The 17,952-nt window shown below is 35.6% G+C and overlaps 1 protein-coding gene across 1 annotated transcript in view; it reads left to right on the plus strand.

The window, feature by feature from the left end:
• The first annotated feature begins 251 nt into the window (after positions 1–251).
• Positions 252–17,952, plus strand: part of LOC134845946 (replication protein A 70 kDa DNA-binding subunit-like) — a 38,548-nt gene continuing 20,847 nt past the window's right edge. Inside the window, exons 1-6 of the mRNA XM_063863083.1 lie at positions 252–404; positions 3,864–4,019; positions 4,430–4,683; positions 5,206–5,383; positions 5,620–5,761; positions 6,690–6,833. Coding sequence (XP_063719153.1) covers positions 297–404; positions 3,864–4,019; positions 4,430–4,683; positions 5,206–5,383; positions 5,620–5,761; positions 6,690–6,833 — 982 coding nt within the window. The 5' untranslated portion in view covers positions 252–296. The remainder of the gene's footprint in view (positions 405–3,863; positions 4,020–4,429; positions 4,684–5,205; positions 5,384–5,619; positions 5,762–6,689; positions 6,834–17,952) is intronic.

Raw genomic sequence — 17,952 nt, forward strand, 5'->3', positions numbered from 1 at the left:
AGAAAAATAATATCGAAAAATAATAATGAAGCGACTAATTTTTAACCGTATTTGACTGAATGATTCGAATTCGTGCTGCGTATCATTTTTCAACCAATCAGATTTGAGTAATGTCCACTTTGTCTGCTTTCTGACAGGTGTGGAATGGGTGTTGTCTTCTCACTGGCCGTAGTAGTAGTACGCTCTTAGAACGCAGCATTAATTTAGTTTATGTAATCTGAAAGGAAAAACAATGTTTGGCTTTTTTATTTTTCAGATCAGTCTGTGTTTACAGTAGTCCCTCTTTTTGTTGGAGAATGTCAGTGCAGCTATCAACTGGGGCCATAGACAACTTCGCCCATGGAGTCAAGTACAAGGAGGGATCCACCCCTGTCACCCTCCAGATCCTCAACTCGAAGAAGATGGTAACTTGTTTGCTTCAAATATGCCCATGTCAACAATTTCCCCCTAAATCAAGTTAGGTAGATCGATCGATCTCTGGGGGAAAGAAACCTTTTCAGCCGATCACGATCTACCATTTTACTTTCTGCTTAACGTTTTCTACTGTGAGTGAGGTGATCGTTCACTTGGTTATTTTGAGGAGATAAAGCGCAGGAACAAGTCGTATTGTTTTTCTCCTAAATAAAGTTGGTCCATAAAGACAGCCTTTGAAATTTTAACTCAGCTAAGATTTTTTGGCATCTAAAGCGGCCTTCGAAAATTTGGCATTCAAATGGGCAGTTCGCTCAATAGGGTATCAAATGGTAGTTTTGGGCATCGAAGGTGTCCAGTTTGAACGGATGGGTGGCTTAAGGTGACTGATTTACATATTTACTCTTGTTGCCAATTGTTTTTTTTGCGCACTCAAATTAATATGTTGGACCAGAGTGTTGTTGCTTGAACAAAGTTTGGGGAATTGTTTCTGTTAAGTTAAAACAGCTACAGGCCTCACCCAGATTGACTTACAAGAAGTTGTGGCCCACTTACAAGAACTGACTGGTAAAACATAAGTGTAGAGTTTACATCTTACATGGGAAGGTTTTAATGGATACTAAGAGAGGGGTCCAGTTTAAGGGGTACCCGATGAAGGGTGGAGAGTGGGGCTCGAAAAGGAAAAATTATTATCATCACTGGTTTCTTTAGTGCACTCTCTCTTGAACTCGAAAGTGCTGCCGCCTTCTTTTAGAGTAACACCGTTTGATCATGCTCCCTAGCTCTTTAAGTGAGCTACGATTATCTTGAAAATTATTGCCATTGATCAGCGCGTACTATATAACCATCCTTAAATACGACCAAGAACTAAAGAGCGATCGCCAGAACTAGCTGCTGAAGTGAGCTTAGATTTTAGTCTGGTAAAAAAAAGGTAAAACGGAAAAAAAAATTATTGATTTTAGTTTTTGAAAAATTGATAATAATCATAATAATAAATAATTGTTTACAGGCAATTCGATTGTGAGTATTTAATAAATTTACAAATCATGCCAACAGTTTTAACGCCTAGGAGAGAACCATTTGGATCTACAGGTCCGTTCACAGGTTTTTCAGTGCGGAAATTTATTTAGTAAGTTTTTGATACTGTTGAGAAATAAATTATCAATATTTGAACTTAAATCATGTGACTTCAGATTTCAATATATATTGAATTTCGCCAAAAAACCGGAGAAGGAAAATTTACCAGAAAATTGCATACAATCATGGATCTTACTTAACTAATAGTAAATTTTTTTAAGAGGTATTTCTTATCCAGGATGTAGCAGTCTTAAAAAAATTACTTTGTAGGAAGAAGAATTTTTCTTAATATCAATAAAATTAGGATGACAATTTAGGATACTATTTGAACATTTTTCTTAGCCTAACAATAATTGACTCATTTGAGTTTTTGTGTACTCTTTTTGGCAGTCTTGCTATACTGTGCATCTCGGAAAGTTTTTTGATTTCATTATCCGTAATTAGCTCGTTCAAAATTTGAACTGGCTTTCTCATCTGACAACTTGACACACTGTTTTCACTGGTGCATACAAGTGAAGCTCCTTAGCAAAACTTAACTTATTTTTCAATCGCTTCCTTTTTATCTAGAAAGTCTTTTTTGGTATTCTTCGTGGATGCGTAAGCCAAAACACCATACTTTAAAAATAGTTTGTCTTCATCTTTTTATCTTGAAATACCTTTCTGGCAGTCTTTTTGTTGTACTGTGCATCTCAGAAAATTTTTTGACTTCATTATCCGTAATGAGCTCGTTCAAAATTTGAACAGGCTTTAACATCTGAGAACTTGACACACTGTTTTCACTGGTGCATACAAGTGATGCTCCTTAGCAAAACTTAACTTTTTTCAATCGCTTCCTTTTTATCTAGAAAGTCTTTTTTGGTACTCTTCGTGGATGCGTAAGCCAAAACACCATACTTTAAAAATAGGTTGCACGAAAGTTTTTCAAGTTGAAACTTTCATAGTCTATAAGAAATTCCGCAAAATTTTGACTTTTTACCTAAAGTCGACGTGTTCATATAGTGTAAGCTTGTTTTGCTTAGGAGTATTGAACTAAATGAAGACTCTCATATAAGTCGGGGTGATTTTTTTGTTTTTGTTTAGGCAAAGATCTTGAAATGCTCGAATAATTACAGATCTGCATTCATACCTTTTGATGCTTTATGAATGCACTCAGGTATATATGCACTTTTTTTATCTGCTGAAAGTGACACAAATAGCACTCTTCAAATACGAACGTGGAAGTTGCGCAAAAAACGTGACCGATTTCTAGTTAGTAAAGTGGCCTTCAATTTACCGATTTCCAGCGAAATAAAAGTTTTAACTGGTGATCCAGTTTTCTCACGTTGGGTTATGTTATCATAAACACGCGAATCATAAATCGGTCTAATAATTCAAAGAATTGAGTGTTTTTTTTTATGTTTACTTGCGTTCATTACTGTTTTCCAATTTTCGATTGGCTACGTTTTAAGCATTCTGCGGTTATGTTCAAAGCAGCCTGGTGTTCAGCATGCACAGTTTTCAACAGTGTACATGTCCTTAATGCAGTGTCGTTTGCGTATAGTAAACGTTTTGTGTTTTCCTGGTTTGAGTCGATATCGTTAATGAAAATGATGAAAGGCAGTACCGATAATAGATTCTTGAGAAACGCCGAAGTGAACTTCTCTTAATTTTAGTTTGCATGTTAAGTGGCTACATACTGCTTCCTATGATTCAAATAAGATCTTCATAACTGACCAATTGGTCCTCTTAGGTCATACGCGTCGCATCTTTAAAACAGGAGTAAGTGATCTTCTGTATCGAATGCTTTTTGAAATTTGTGAATGTACATTGAGTCCTTATTGCTTTCTGAAAATTTCAACTGTGAATTTCGTTTTAAATTGTCGTGATTTTTCCTATAATGAAATGTTGGTCTAGTGGTAACAAGCGTGACACTCGTCCCGATAGAGGGGTTCGATTTTTTTTTCGCGTAGACAAATGTAATTAATATAATAATTTTTATTATTCAGCTTAAAACCTTAATTATGGTACAGTTTCTAGTAAATTTCAAGGGTACACAGAAAGCAGATGAGCTATCTCGCTATCCATTTTTCCCGAGGGTTTGTTTCCTTCAGTATTTTGTTGTAAGTAATTCTTTAAATCTATCGGCTCCTTTTATTACCCCAACGTTCGAATTTTAGGTGGGCTCACAATGTGTGCATGTGATTGAAACTTGCCAACAGACTAACTAGGTTGAGTTAATTCGAAACATATTTAGTTCTGACATTTGGTTTTGTTCGGCCACTGGTCACACCATAAAATTGATGCTCATGTTAAGCGGGGAAAGAAAAAGGTTCGATATTTGTTCTGGTTGGTAATGAGCATTTACAGTTGTGTTGACTTTGTGTTGTTCTTTTCAGGTGACAGGGGGCAACGAGAGGTTCCGCATCCTCATCTCAGACGGAGTGCACTCTCTCAATGCGGCCATGTTGTCGCCCTCCCTCAACCACGTTGTGGAACTGCAGCAGCAGAACTGCGTGTTCACCTCAAACAAATACAACATCAACACTGTCGCCGTAAGTGAATCTAATTCAACCTCTCTTTAAGTACACATAACATCTGGAAACCATAATCCACTCCCATAAAGCTCTAAACGAAGAGTTAAACTTATACGAATTTGGTACCGAGTTACGAATCCCACTCATCTTGCAATGGGGTGGATAGTTTATTAGATCAACTCCTACCAATCGATTATAATTGAAAAAACACACACGGTGAATGATCGTGCATCTGTTGAGCTTACGGTTTTACCTGTTGCAATCATAACCTATCGAAAATCTTCAGATTTAGTCTTGAAATTGTAATTTAGTGCATAAAATTTAGTGCTTAAAATATCCCCCCTAACTAAGTTAAGTGTTTGGCTGTTCTATAAAATGATGTAGCAGTAAATTTGATTAGTTAGAATTGAAATTGATTGTGAGTTTAGGGCGACAGGAAGATTGTGGTGTTCATGGACGCCCAGGTGGTGAAGGAAGGACATGATTGCGAGAGAATAGGAAGACCTACCACCTGGACCAGGGCGCCAGAAGACAACACGAACACAACGAACTCTACACCGAGCAACGTAATCAGAAGCGGTGCAGCAGCTGTAGTTTCAGCATCCCCGCAACACTCCACCCTCGGAGGAGGAGGCGGCGGCAGAGTGTTCTCGGCTAACCCGACCACGCCCCTTGCCAACAGGTACGGGTGTATAACAAACTATTGTTCTTGTTAGGTCCAGTAAACCATATCGCATGTAGGAAACCATTTACTTAAATAGGTTTTGTTTTTTTTTCAAGTATTTTTTCGACATGAAAGTTGAGTCGATTTTTATAATGACAAATAAATGTCATATTTGTTTCATTTTTGGTTAAATGACTTCCAATCTTGCTACTGTGCGCCACGATTTGCTTGATGAGTCTTTTTGCGAAATCGGTAATCAGATAAAAACAATTTGGTATCTTCCAGTGCAATGCAATATATGGAGCAACATTTTTGGATGTTTTCTCGGCACGGCTTTGAGCTTGCGTAAATATGCTTTTGAAAATCAATTAGTGGTCATAGAGCTTCGCCACGATGGACCAGAGTGTACCAAAGCCCAATCTAAAGAATGTACCAAAGCCCAACCGAATGCAAAATTCTTTCCCACTCACTTGATGAGAGTTGTCTGCCAGAACAATCAAGTTTGTTGTGTTGGATTTTGAGGAAAAAAGGTGTTTTTAGGACTGGTGCTCTGCAGCTGAACTCGCCCAAGACCCCGGGAGGAGGGGGGAGCAGTCACCCGATTGTGGGTCTGAATCCCTATCAGAACAAGTGGGTCATCAAGGCTAGGTGTATGAACAAAGGATCCATCAGGAACTACAACAACGCCAAGGGACCCGGCAAGCTGTTCAATTTCGAGGTAAGTCGCACCATCTCATGCTATAGTTTGATGCTCTTTTGTCTGCAAGAGGTTTTGTCTGCTTCTCCCTTCATTCTAGTTTCTTCAATCAAACAATATGAGGCGGCTGATTTTAATACTTGTGTTTTGTGACTCGAATATCAGGTTCATGTTTTGGTCTGATCTAGAATGTGGCCGCTTTGCTCTCCTTGGATATGAGGACTAGTGCACGTGTACTGAGTTGTGTTGCGTTGTAGGTGGCAGACAGTTCGGGCGAGATCAGAATCACTGGCTTCAATGACCAGGTGGACAAGTTCTACGACATGATAGAGCCAGAGAAGGTCTACCTCATAACCGGCTGTTCAGTCAAGGCCGCAAACAAACAGTACAACAAGACAGGCTAGTTCACTCAAAAAAAAGGGAGAGAGAGAGAAGCAGATAGATATTGAACTATCTACAAAAAATATAAAAGGATAGCTGGTTACTGTGCAAAGAGTAGCAAAACTGTAAAGTAGCAAAGAATGCTCCGACCTTATTCTTAAAAAAACTACAATTTTTTTTTTAAATTAATTTCAATGTTTTTGTGCGTGCTCTGATGAAGCTAGACTAGATTTAACCCATATTCGATATTCATAGTAAAAAAGCCATATCGGAAAACAGTTTTGTTCAAAAATTGACTCTTAAAAAAACAAAAGTATTTCATTTTTTTTTTCAATTTTTTAGAAAGTTTTTTATTCCCAAGATGGCGCTAAAAAAACTTTGAAAACTGAATTTACTAAATTGTTCATGGCTTGAATATAAATTTATGGCTCATTGACTACTAATATGCGACTATTCTTCTATAATAAGCCTATCCTTCTATATCCTTCTACAATAAAAAGTTAGACGAAAAATAAAAAAATTTCGAACCGGTTTTTCTCGACACCGGAAAGTTTTTTTGAAAAATTTTCAATATCGTTCAAATCACCACTGAAAAGTTTTTGATATGATATATCACTCAACCCAGTCCGATTATTGTTTGTGCTATAATTTCGCGTGGAAAACAAAAAAAAAACGAAAAACTAAAACACTCGAATGCAAAGTTCCTCACCATTTTTAATGGTCGGAACAAAAAATTTGAAATAATAGCTAACACCGAGTTATCATTGCGCGTTAACAGTTGCGTGGAATTTATCCCAGCTGAGAAAGTTTAAATCCGGAGTTTTTTTTTAAAAAATGGTCGAAGTTATCTTATCGTGACTAAATAGATTTTCCGAGGTCTACCAAAGCCATTTGGAGAGCCGCTTATTAAATAATGTAGCTTGCGAGCAATGCTTGTGGTTTCTAGGCCACGACTACGAACTGACTCTGACAAACGGGACGCTGATTGAGCCGATGGCTGATGACGGGGAGGCGCCGAAGCTGAGCTACAACTTCCAGACCATAGACAGGCTGTTGGAGACGGAGCCGAACTCAGTTGTGGATGTCATCGGTTAGTCCCTCCGTCGTCTCATCGGCCTCTTCACGAGTTCAAAGTTGATTTTATTTTGAGGTTGCAAGCACAGGCGCAGCAAAATGCGCTTATAGATACAGTTTACTACACTAGTGAACTTCTGTGAGCGTTACTGTTATACTGCGGTTTCTTTTTTTAAACCGAAGTCGCTAATATTGGCGCCGCTTTTGGGGGAACCTTTACGTCTTTTTGATAGCATGTGAATTGGCATTCGAGTATTGATAAGTTAACACAGTTGATGCATTTTAAATTCGCAAATGAACCAAAAAAAGCTAATTGTTTCAAACAACATAACAATAATAAAAACTCGATTTCAGAAATTTTCTAACTCAATGTATCTCACAGTCTTTTGAAATGCAAAGTTTATACGTAATGTATTTTTATGATTTCCAATTTATAACATGAAAAATTAGTGTGGATGCTTTCAATTTGATATATTCCAAACTACTACTTGCAAAATTGTGTCTGTTTGTTTTGGTGCCACTTTTGCTGCATCGCATTTGGAAGTTGTTAGCATATGTAGCTGCTTTATGTGTGACTAGTACTAGTGTTTGCCGGTTGTTAAGATTTCGTGGCCGAGAAGATAGGTCATGAGACCCCTCTTCTCGAAGTCGCAGGGGTTCGAAGCTCATACGTAGCAAAGTACTAATTCCAGGCTTATTTCTCTCTTTTCTGATTTCGCTATATAAAGCTGCTTTTTGTCGTGCTCTCGCAAGTGTTTGCGAATTCAGCTTCGCCACTGTGTTGCCCTTGCGATAAGCAAGGGTAGTGCAATCTGGTACTAGAGTTTTTTTCCCATAAATAACGTTGTTCATAGAATGGTAAAATTGCATGGTTGCTCATTAACATGGTAACTGTATTAGCTGCATGCAGTTGCCACGCGGCATTTAGTTGTGTTACCTTAAGAATTGCAAAAGAGTTTGTAGAATTTGAAATATTTTGGTACATTTTCGACACAGAGATTGGTCGGTTTCAATTCTGTCGGCTTTTTTGTTAGTATTATAACAATTAATCTCTACCGAGAATTTTTTCAACTCGAACGAGAAAGTTTTGCATGTCTGTAATAATTTTAAGAAGTTTTATTAAAATCAGTTATCGGATTTCTAGTACGCTTTTTTATTTTGTCGAAAACTTGGTTTGTTTGTTTATGTTGTTTATAAAATCATTGAACCATTGCTTAACAGTATGTAAAAGTTTGAGATGCTAGATCGGCCGGCTTCAATCCTGCGGCCTATTTACCTAATGTGTTTTTAATTTGAATCCGGTCTTTTTTCGGCATTGTCTCAGTTTTGACTAGGTATGTAGGAAATTTCAAAATATTTTTCCGACCTTTTTAAAAGGTTAAAAAATTATGAAAAAGTTTTTGTTTATTTTTGAATTTGTGTGAATTTTTTTTTGAGGCTTTTCTCTTTTTAATGAAATTTTCGAATTTTGTCCCCAATACCTCTTGAGAGGCATGCTGTTTTCTTTTTTTCTTTTTTTCATTGAAGTCATGAGCTTATTCGCTTTTTTTGGTATAATTCTCAAAAAGTTTTTTCGCCAGTTGATTATCCTTGCGATAGCAAGAGTATTGCTATCGGGACTTTTCCCCGTAAACAACTTTGTCCACAGGTCTCAGTTCTGGACTCCTTCACATCTTCGTCCTCTTTGCAGATCCTACTCCTCTTAAATGGAAATATTAAGCATGATTCAGTTTTTTTTAATTATCCGTCGTGTTCAAAATTTGCTTTGTATGTTGGTTGTGATTTTTTACTCATATTTTGTTACTTTATTTTTTTTAAACTTTTTTTTGTCTTTTTTCGACCTAATAGGCTCAGGCCAGTATTATATCGCCTTAATGGCCTAATTTTGAGTGGTTTCAAGAGAAACATAATTTTTATGTTCACCTCTGGATCGGACAAAATGCTAAAAACCTTAATAGAAATTATAGTTCAAGTTTTTCATGACAGCAATTTTTCGGCTTAATAAATTTCGGTTTTTTTTCGGCCTATATTATATCGATTTAATGGCGGCATAATGCGCCTTTCTTTGGGCGAAAAATTTTGTGTGTGCGTGTCTTTGAGGGTGAGGGGGACTTAAAAACTTCTTATTAGTCTTAGAATTTTTTTTGATTTTTTTTGTGTTTTTCTTTTCCTTTTTTTCCTAATTTTCGGTCTAGATTATATCGGCTTACTAGCCACATATTGCGTCGTTTCATGAGCTGTGTATGTGTTTTGAGGGTGAGAGGGATTTCATAACTTTTTAGTAGCCTTAAATTTTTTCTTTTTTTTCGGCTTTGTGTTTTATTTATTTTGTGTTCGGCTTAATAGGTTTCGGCCATTATTATATCGGCATATTGGCCGCATATTTTTTGATTTGACGCGTGAATAAAGTTTGTGTGTCTATGTCTGTTTTTTTGTTTGTTTGGCGGTGTAGGAGACGTGTAGAAGTCGCAGGGGTTCGAAGCTCATACGTAGCAAAGTACTAATTCGAGGCTTATTTCTCTCTTTTCTGATTTCGCTATATAAAGCTGCTTTTTGTCGTGCTCTCGCAAGTGTTTGCGAATTCAGCTTCGCCACTGTGTTGCCCTTGCGATAAGCAAGGGTAGTGCAATCTGGTACTAGAGTTTTTTTCCCATAAATAACGTTGTTCACAGAATGGTAAAATTGCATGGTTGCTCATTAACATGGTAACTGTATTAGCTGCATGCAGTTGCCACGCGGCATTTAGTTGTGTTACCTTAAGAATTGCAAAAGAGTTTGTAGAATTTGAAATATTTTGGTACATTTTCGACACATAGATTGGTCGGTTTCAATTCTGTCGGCTTTTTTGTTAGTATTATAACAATTAATCTCTACCGAGAATTTTTTCAACTCGAACGAGAAAGTTTTGCATGTCTGTAATAATTTTAAGAAGTTTTATTAAAATCAGTTATCGGATTTCTAGTACGCTTTTTTATTTTGTCGAAAACTGGGTTTGTTTGTTTATGTTGTTTATAAAATCATTGAACCATTGCTTAACAGTATGTAAAAGTTTGAGATGCTAGATCGGCCGGCTTCAATCCTACGGCCTATTTACCTAATGTGTTTTTAATTTGAATCCGGTCTTTTTTCGGCATTGTCCCAGTTTTGACTAGGTATGTAGGAAATATCAAAATATTTTCCGACCTTTTTAAAAGGTTAAAAAATTATGAAAAAGTTTTTGTTTATTTTTGAATTTGTGTGAATTTTTTTTTGAGGCTTTTCTCTTTTTAATGAAATTTTCGAATTTTGTCCCCAATACCTCTTGAGAGGCATGCTGTTTTCTTTTTTTATTTTTTTCATTGAAGTCATGAGCTTATTCGCTTTTTTTGGTATAATTCTCAAAAAGTTTTTTCGCCAGTTGATTATCCTTGCGATAGCAAGAGTATTGCTATCGGGACTTTTCCCCGTAAACAACTTTGTCCACAGGTCTCAGTTCTGGACTCCTTCACATCTTCGTCCTCTTTGCAGATCCTACTCCTCTTAAATGGAAATATTAAGCATGATTCAGTTTTTTTTTAAATTATCCGTCGTGTTCAAAATTTGCTTTGTATGTTGGTTGTGATTTTTTACTCATATTTTGTTACTTTATTTTTTTTAAACTTTTTTTTGTCTTTTTTCGACCTAATGGGCTCAGGCCAGTATTATATCGCCTTAATGGCCTAATTTTGAGTGGTTTCAAGAGAAACATAATTTTTATGTTCACCTCTGGATCGGACAAAATGCTAAAAACCTTAATAGAAATTATAGTTCAAGTTTTTCATGACAGCAATTTTTCGGCTTAATAAGTTTCGTTTTTTTTTCGGCCTATATTATATCGATTTAATGGCGGCATAATGCGCCTTTCTTTGGGCGAAAAATTTTGTGTGTGCGTGTCTTTGAGGGTGAGGGGGACTTAAAAACTTCTTATTAGTCTTAGAATTTTTTTTGATTTTTTTGTGTTTTTCTTTTCCTTTTTTTCCTAATTTTCGGTCTAGATTATATCGGCTTACTAGCCACATATTGCGTCGTTTCATGAGCTGTGTATGTGTTTTGAGGGTGAGAGGGATTTCATAACTTTTTAGTAGCCTTAAATTTTTTCTTTTTTTTCGGCTTTGTGTTTTATTTATTTTGTGTTCGGCTTAATAGGTTTCGGCCATTATTATATCGGCATATTGGCCGCATATTGTTTCATTTGACGCGTGAATAAAGTTTGTGTGTCTATGTCTGTTTTTTTGTTTGTTTGGCGGTGTAGGAGACTTGATATATATTTTTTAAAGTATCGTTCTAAAGGGTTTGCGTTAAGGTATTTTCGGCTTTGTTAACCGCGTGATAACTTCTTTTTTGATACTATTTTCACTTTATATTGGTCTGGCTAGCTGTTGTTTCAAAAGTAATCTTATCGATAGATCTATTTAGATATTTTCGAAGTTTTTTTGACTTTCGTGTTTGTATCGCAAGTGGTGCGAAGCTCAGCTACGACTCTGTGTTTTTATTTTGCTTTAAATGCTTTCTAGCTTTTATATTTTTTGTAGAAAAAACTTTAGAACGATAACTTCTACACGCAAAAGACTCGAGTTTAGCGGGGATTTAAGTGCTATCAGATCTCAAAATTTTTAAATTCAATTCCTGCTCTTAATTTTCAGATTTTCTAATGTCAAAATTACAAATTTAGTCAATTTTGGCTATTTGTTTCTTGAACACTTGATGTTTTCCTAATTCAGATTATTTTCGCTACTTGATGTGATTAAGGATTTTCGGTTTTGTTCCAACAAAGTTTTGGGATAGCGAAAAAAATTGAAATAGACAATTTTTTGCCAGCGTTTTTCTTTTGGATTATTTATTCCGTCTTATTCTGTTTGGACTTAGTACTAAGGATTTTTTCGTCTTAATTCCTCGTGATGTCTGAAAGTTTTTGTTGCTAATTGATTCAAATTAATGCGACATCGATTTTTTTACCATTTTTTCCGTTTCTGCATAGTTACCACGCGATAATTTTCTTAATACTAATACAATGCTAGCCGTTGTGTTCCGCTGCAGGTTTTTTCTTCGAAGTGAGTTTCATTTGAGACTTAGTGAATTTTGGTGTGTTTTCCAATTTTTCTTAAGATTGGGGGCTTTCTGTATCGCAAGTGATGTGAAGCTCAGCATCGCCTGTGTTTAAGGTTATTTGATCACAAAATTGTCCTGAGTGGCGTTTATTGAATACGAAATTTGAAAATTTGATTTTTTTGGTTTTCGTATTATTGTTAGCGATTTTGTTTTGGTCTGGTGACTTTTAATCTTGCAAAATGTGGTTTTCATGACTATGTAGTATGAACGCTCAATTTTTTATTTTATTTTTGCATCCATACCAGGTTTTTTATGCACCTCGAGCTCCTTGGGGATAGCTTATTTCTGCACCTGAAACGTTTCGGGAGCAATAATACAACAGGTGACAACTTGGAGCTTATTGTACGTGTAGTGTAATTCTTATATTCAGTTAGAGTTAAAATGCACAATAAAATCATTTCACTTTCAGTCAATTGTATATGTTACTAAGATTATATTAGTTTATCATTTAAAGAAGCTGAAGTTAACTTTTTAGTTTTTAAACCAACTACCGAAGTTACCTGATAGGCGGTTGCACCCTCCTCCGCTTAAGACAAAATAAGAATGTCAGCGTAACTGTTTGACCAATACGTGATAGGTGTGGTGGACCTTTAATTGATATCCTGTTTGGCCGTCTGCAAAAATCCCTTTTTGAGTCTGCTTTCAGGTAATTGATTACACTTGTGAGCTTCAGCGAGCTTGGTTTAATTAAGAAATCATTCTGTTTTCCAACCTAAGCGGCAAATATTGGTGCCACTTTTGGAACACCTATAGAATTTTTTGATAGCAGATGCTTTGATATTCGATAAGTAATAACTTAACACAGTTGATGCATTTTTCATGCTTCAAATTAATCCAAAAATGGCATTTGTCACAAACAACAGTACAATCATCAAAATTCGATTTCAGAAATTTTCCAGCTCATTTTATCTCAATATTTTTGAAATGAAAAATTTATTCATAATTTGTTTAGTTTTCCAATTGCTTACATGCACAATTAGTGTGGATGCCCAGTTTGTTATATTCCAAAATATTACATACAAATTTGTGTCTATTTTATTTGGTGCCACTTTTGCTGCAGCGCATTGCCAATTTATTAGCATATGTAGCTGCTTTTGTTTGCAGCTAGTGTTAGAAAATTATACAAGGCTCGTGGCGCAGATGCGAGCACGAGGGGTTTTAAATCTCTTGGTCGTAGGATGGATTTCGCCACAGCAAACGTTTTATTTTTTAAAGCTTATTTTTACCTTTTTTTATTTCACCTCATATAGCCCTTTTTTTGTCGTTGTCTTGCTAGTGTTTGCGAAGAGCAACTTCGCCTCTGTGTTAATTCTAAGTATTGCGTAATTTTTCGTCGATATTGATTTTTATTCAGCCACTTTCGCCGACTCGTCCTCGTCCTCTCCATTGGTTAGTACCCCTCCTAATTCCTCTGCATGTACGTTCAAAGTGTCTCAGTTTCCGGCACGAGTTGCATGTTGCTCCCTTTGCAGGACAATTTGCTATGTGATCAAGAGTAAAATTTGGTGCGTCGCAATTATAACACTTACGGTTATTGCCGCTTCCCCACTACTTGATCCTTGGGTGTATCCTCCAAGTCCCCCGCGTCCTCAACCACGGAAAAATCCTTGTCCCTTTCTTATATTATTGACCGGTTCTTGTTTTATAGAAATCGACGGCGCTGTTGAAGCCGGTTTTCCAGTATATGATTTGTATGCGCGCTCACCACGTTCATACGATATTGCGATTCGGTCCAAGAAATAACTTGAAAAATTTCAAAGTTTCATAGGTTCAAGAGCTTGCTGAGAAAACTTAGAATTTTTCGTGAATAGATCTAGTTGGTCTAAAATCATACCGGCACACTCTTTTTGTTGAAATCAGGAACAACAATGTTTCAATTGAAATCTTTGAAAGCTTGATCAAAATTTCATTATTGCCACGAATGCATGTTAAGTCAAACTAGCATACCCAACACTGCAAAGCTGCTTCGATAAACAAAGCTCTTGTTGATATATTACATGATGGAATATAACATCCGAGTCGAGGTGCTCGACTTATGTTTCGACTTCGAAAGTCAAGCAAGTGCGGTTTTGCGACTGAAATTTCGCGGTCCAGAAGCAATTTAAAGTCGAGCGCAAAGTCAAAACATACCCAATTTTGGTCGAGAAAGTCAAAACATAGGTTAAAAAAATCGAAATGTAGGTCGAGCAAGTCAAAAATACCCTATATTATGTAAGGTGAAAAAAGGGCGGTAGACAAATAAAGTTGCAAAATGGATGTTCGTTTTAGTGAATTTAAATACTCTTCTAATTGACCTAATCCTATTCTAAATGGCCGACTCCATACAACTACGCTTTTCATATTTCAAACCTTGTGAAACGATTTCATTTTTAATATCTCCTTTTTACCAAATTAGTTAATGTAATTATTTATTTATTAGTTAGGTAGAAAGACTTGGAAACCTTAAAAAATGTCCATTTTTAAGGACGGAAAGGATTCGAATAGTAAAAATTGAAGAAGGCATCTGCTACCAGTGTGATTACATTATCATCACCCCTCTATAGAGTAAACAATTTCAAAAAATTAAGAATATTTGTAAACCCAAGTTTATCGAAATATATTTTTAAAATGTCATGCCCCATGAAACAATATTTGCCGGATCATTCGCATGGAGACCATATCTTCAAAAATAGGAACCACACCGAAATACTGAATTTAAGTCCGGGGTGGCTTTCTCATAGAGTAATTTCGGATAAGGTACACCGTCTGTTCGGCAAAATTTTTGCGAACCCATTAGATCTATGAATCAATTTGAATATTTCGAAGCTTCATAGCTTGAATAGCTTGCTTAGAAATACTTCAATTTTTTGCAAACTGATTTGCTCCAGGAAAAAACATGGAAATATTTTAAAATGTACTAGCTTGAATAGCTTCCAAAAGAATTTTTTTTCCGCAAAAATACTTGCTCCATATACTCGGCCGATGAAGTTACTTAAATTATTTCTAAGTTTGATAGCTGGAATGGCTCGCTTTAAAAAAAACTTTAATTTTGCAAACCGATTCGATCTACGAGATAACTTGAAATATTTAGCTTTTTGCGACACGATTCGGTCTTAAAAACAACTTGGATTATTTCAAGGTTTCATAGCTTGAAGTTTTTGCGAACCGATTTGGTCTGTAAATTAAATTGAAATATTTCAAAGATTCATAGCTTGAGGGGTTTGTTTATGAAAACATGAGCTTTTTGCAAAACGAATCGGTCTATTTTTCTGTCTAAGAAACAACTTGAAGTGTTTTGAATTTTCATAGTCTCAATAGCGTGCTTAAAACAACTTGCGCACTGATTTACTCTATAAAACAACTCGATCTTTTGCTTAAAAAAGTTTAATTTGGCTCCAATAAGAAAACTTAAACTATTTAAAACTATTCGCAATCGTTTTTTTTCATAAAATACCTTTCAATATATCCAAGTTTCTTAGCCTGAATAGCTTGCTCAGAAAAATGTTCGCGAACCGAATTAGTCTGAAACTACCTGAAGTATTTCATAGCTTGAATAGCTTCCTAAACAATTAATTTTTTGCGGACTGGTTTGCTCTACGAAAAACTTGAAATGATTTTATGTTTTATTGCTTGATTAGCTTCAATATGAAAATGTAAACGTTTGCCATCTGATTCGATTCATTTCAAAGTTTCTCAATTTTGAATTGCTCTTAGAAAAAGTACAAATTTTTTTTTGCAATCCGATTCTCTTTATGGTATAATGGTTCAAAATTTCATAGCTGGCATAGAAGTTCTTGAACTTATCGCAAACTGATTCGGTCTTGAAAGAACTTGAAATATTCGAAGTTTCAACGCTTACATAGCTTCAATAGAAATAAGTAAATTTTTCGTCATCTGATTCGCTACATGAAATAACTATGGCAACTTCGCCTCTGTGTTAATTCTAAGTATTGCGTAATTTTTCGTCGATATTGATTTTTATTCAGCCACTTTTCTAAATTGTTGAATTGTTTAAGATTCTACGATATTAAGATACTTCGGGCTCTAGTAAATTGATTTGTTTCATTAGCATTTATAAGCCATCCAGTTTCTAGTCAGACGTTTTGCATCGGTGTTTTACCGCATGTGAAAAGATTTTGCGTGCACGTTTACGACGTTAAAATTGTCTGAAATCTTCGGCCGAATTTGATGACTCATATCTTCTTATGTATTAAATGAAAGTCGGAATGCACTATGAACGCAATGTTTAACTGAACGCAATGTTTTAGCTTCGTCGAATGCAACGTTTAAAAAATTCTTAAGGCTTCACGTTTAAGAGAAGGCCAAGATTATTCTAGAACTTTAGAACTTTCTTATGTCTGGAATATTTTCGAATTATTTTTGACAAAAATTGAATTCTTTAGACAAGATGAAGTCAGTTCATTTTCATGGCTAGCCAGTATCTGTCCATTTTCCGAAGTCTTTACTTTTCAAATTGATTTCCTTCTGAAATAATCCAACTAAAAACAGCAGCCTTCTTGAAGAAAAACTAGCTTTTTGCAAACCGATCTGCGCTATGAAGATTCTTGAGATCAATCAAAGTTTCATCGCCTCAATAGCTTGCTTAGAAAACATGAAAATTCTTGTCAGTCGATTTGCTTTATGAAACACTTTGACTTGTTTCGAAGTTTCATTGCATTAATAGCGTGTTCAGAAAAACTTTGAAATATTTCGAGCTATTTCATAGACCGAATCGGTTTGCAAAAAATCTTTGATTTCATGAAGCAAAACTTTTTGTTAACTTTTTCTAAGCTAGTTTTTTGCAAAGCCATTTTCCTTTGACATAATTTGAATTATTCCAAAGTTTCAGAGCTTTAGCTTGCTTAGAACAACTAAAGCTTTTCGCAAAACCATTTGGTCTCTGAAATCTTATATATTAAATGAAAATCGGAATGCGCTATGGACGCAATGTTTAACTGAACACAATGCTTGAGAATTATTAGGAGACAATATGTTCAACGGCTATCGAGCGTAACGTTTTAGAAGCATTCAGAGCAACCATCAGAAGAAGATGAACTTGATCCAACTTCAAGGCTAGACAGTACTTGGCTGATTTTTGTCCAAAATTTTGTTTCATCTTTGTCTGGAACTGGGACTGTCAAAAGTTCAGTCTGGAACGAATCACTTGAAAACAGTTACCACCAGGCTAAGAAAAGAAGTTTTGCGAACCGATTCGGTCTATGGAATAAATGGAAATAATTCAAAGTTTAATAGCTTTAAAAGCTTTCCTAGAAAAACTGAAACTTTTGGCGAACCGATTCGGTCCAAGAAATAACTTGAAAAATTTCAAAGTTTCATAGGTTCAAGAGCTTGCTGAGAAAACTTAGAATTTTTCGTGAATAGATCTAGTTGGTCTAAAATCATACCGGCACACTCTTTTTGTTGAAATCAGGAACAACGATGTTTCAATTGAAATCTTTGAAAGCTTGATCAAAATTTCATTATTGCCACGAATGCATGTTAAGTCAAACTAGCTTACCCAACACTGCAAAGCTGCTTCGATAAACAAAGCTCTTGTTGATATATTACATGATGGAATATAACATCCGAGTCGAGGTGCTCGACTTATGTTTCGACTTCGAAAGTCAAGCAAGTGCGGTTTTGCGACTGAAATTTCGCGGTCCAGAAGCAATTTAAAGTCGAGCACAAAGTCAAAACATACCCAATTTTGGTCGAGAAAGTCAAAACATAGGTTAAAAAAATCGAAATGTAGGTCAAGCAAGTCAAAAATACCCTATATTATGTAAGGTGAAAAAAGGGCGGTAGACAAATAAAGTTGCAAAATGGATGTTCGTTTTAGTGAATATAAATACTCTTCTAATTGACCTAATCCTATTCTAAATGGCCGACTCCATACAACTACGCTTTTCATATTTCAAACCTTGTGAAACGATTTCATTTTTAATATCTCCTTTTTACCAAATTAGTTAATGTAATTATTTATTTATTAGTTAGTTAGAAAGACTTGGAAACCTTAAAAAATGTCCATT

The sequence above is a fragment of the Symsagittifera roscoffensis genome, chromosome 5, assembly GCF_963678635.1.
Source record: "Symsagittifera roscoffensis chromosome 5, txSymRosc1.1, whole genome shotgun sequence".
Classification (NCBI taxonomy): Eukaryota; Metazoa; Xenacoelomorpha; order Acoela; family Convolutidae; genus Symsagittifera; species Symsagittifera roscoffensis.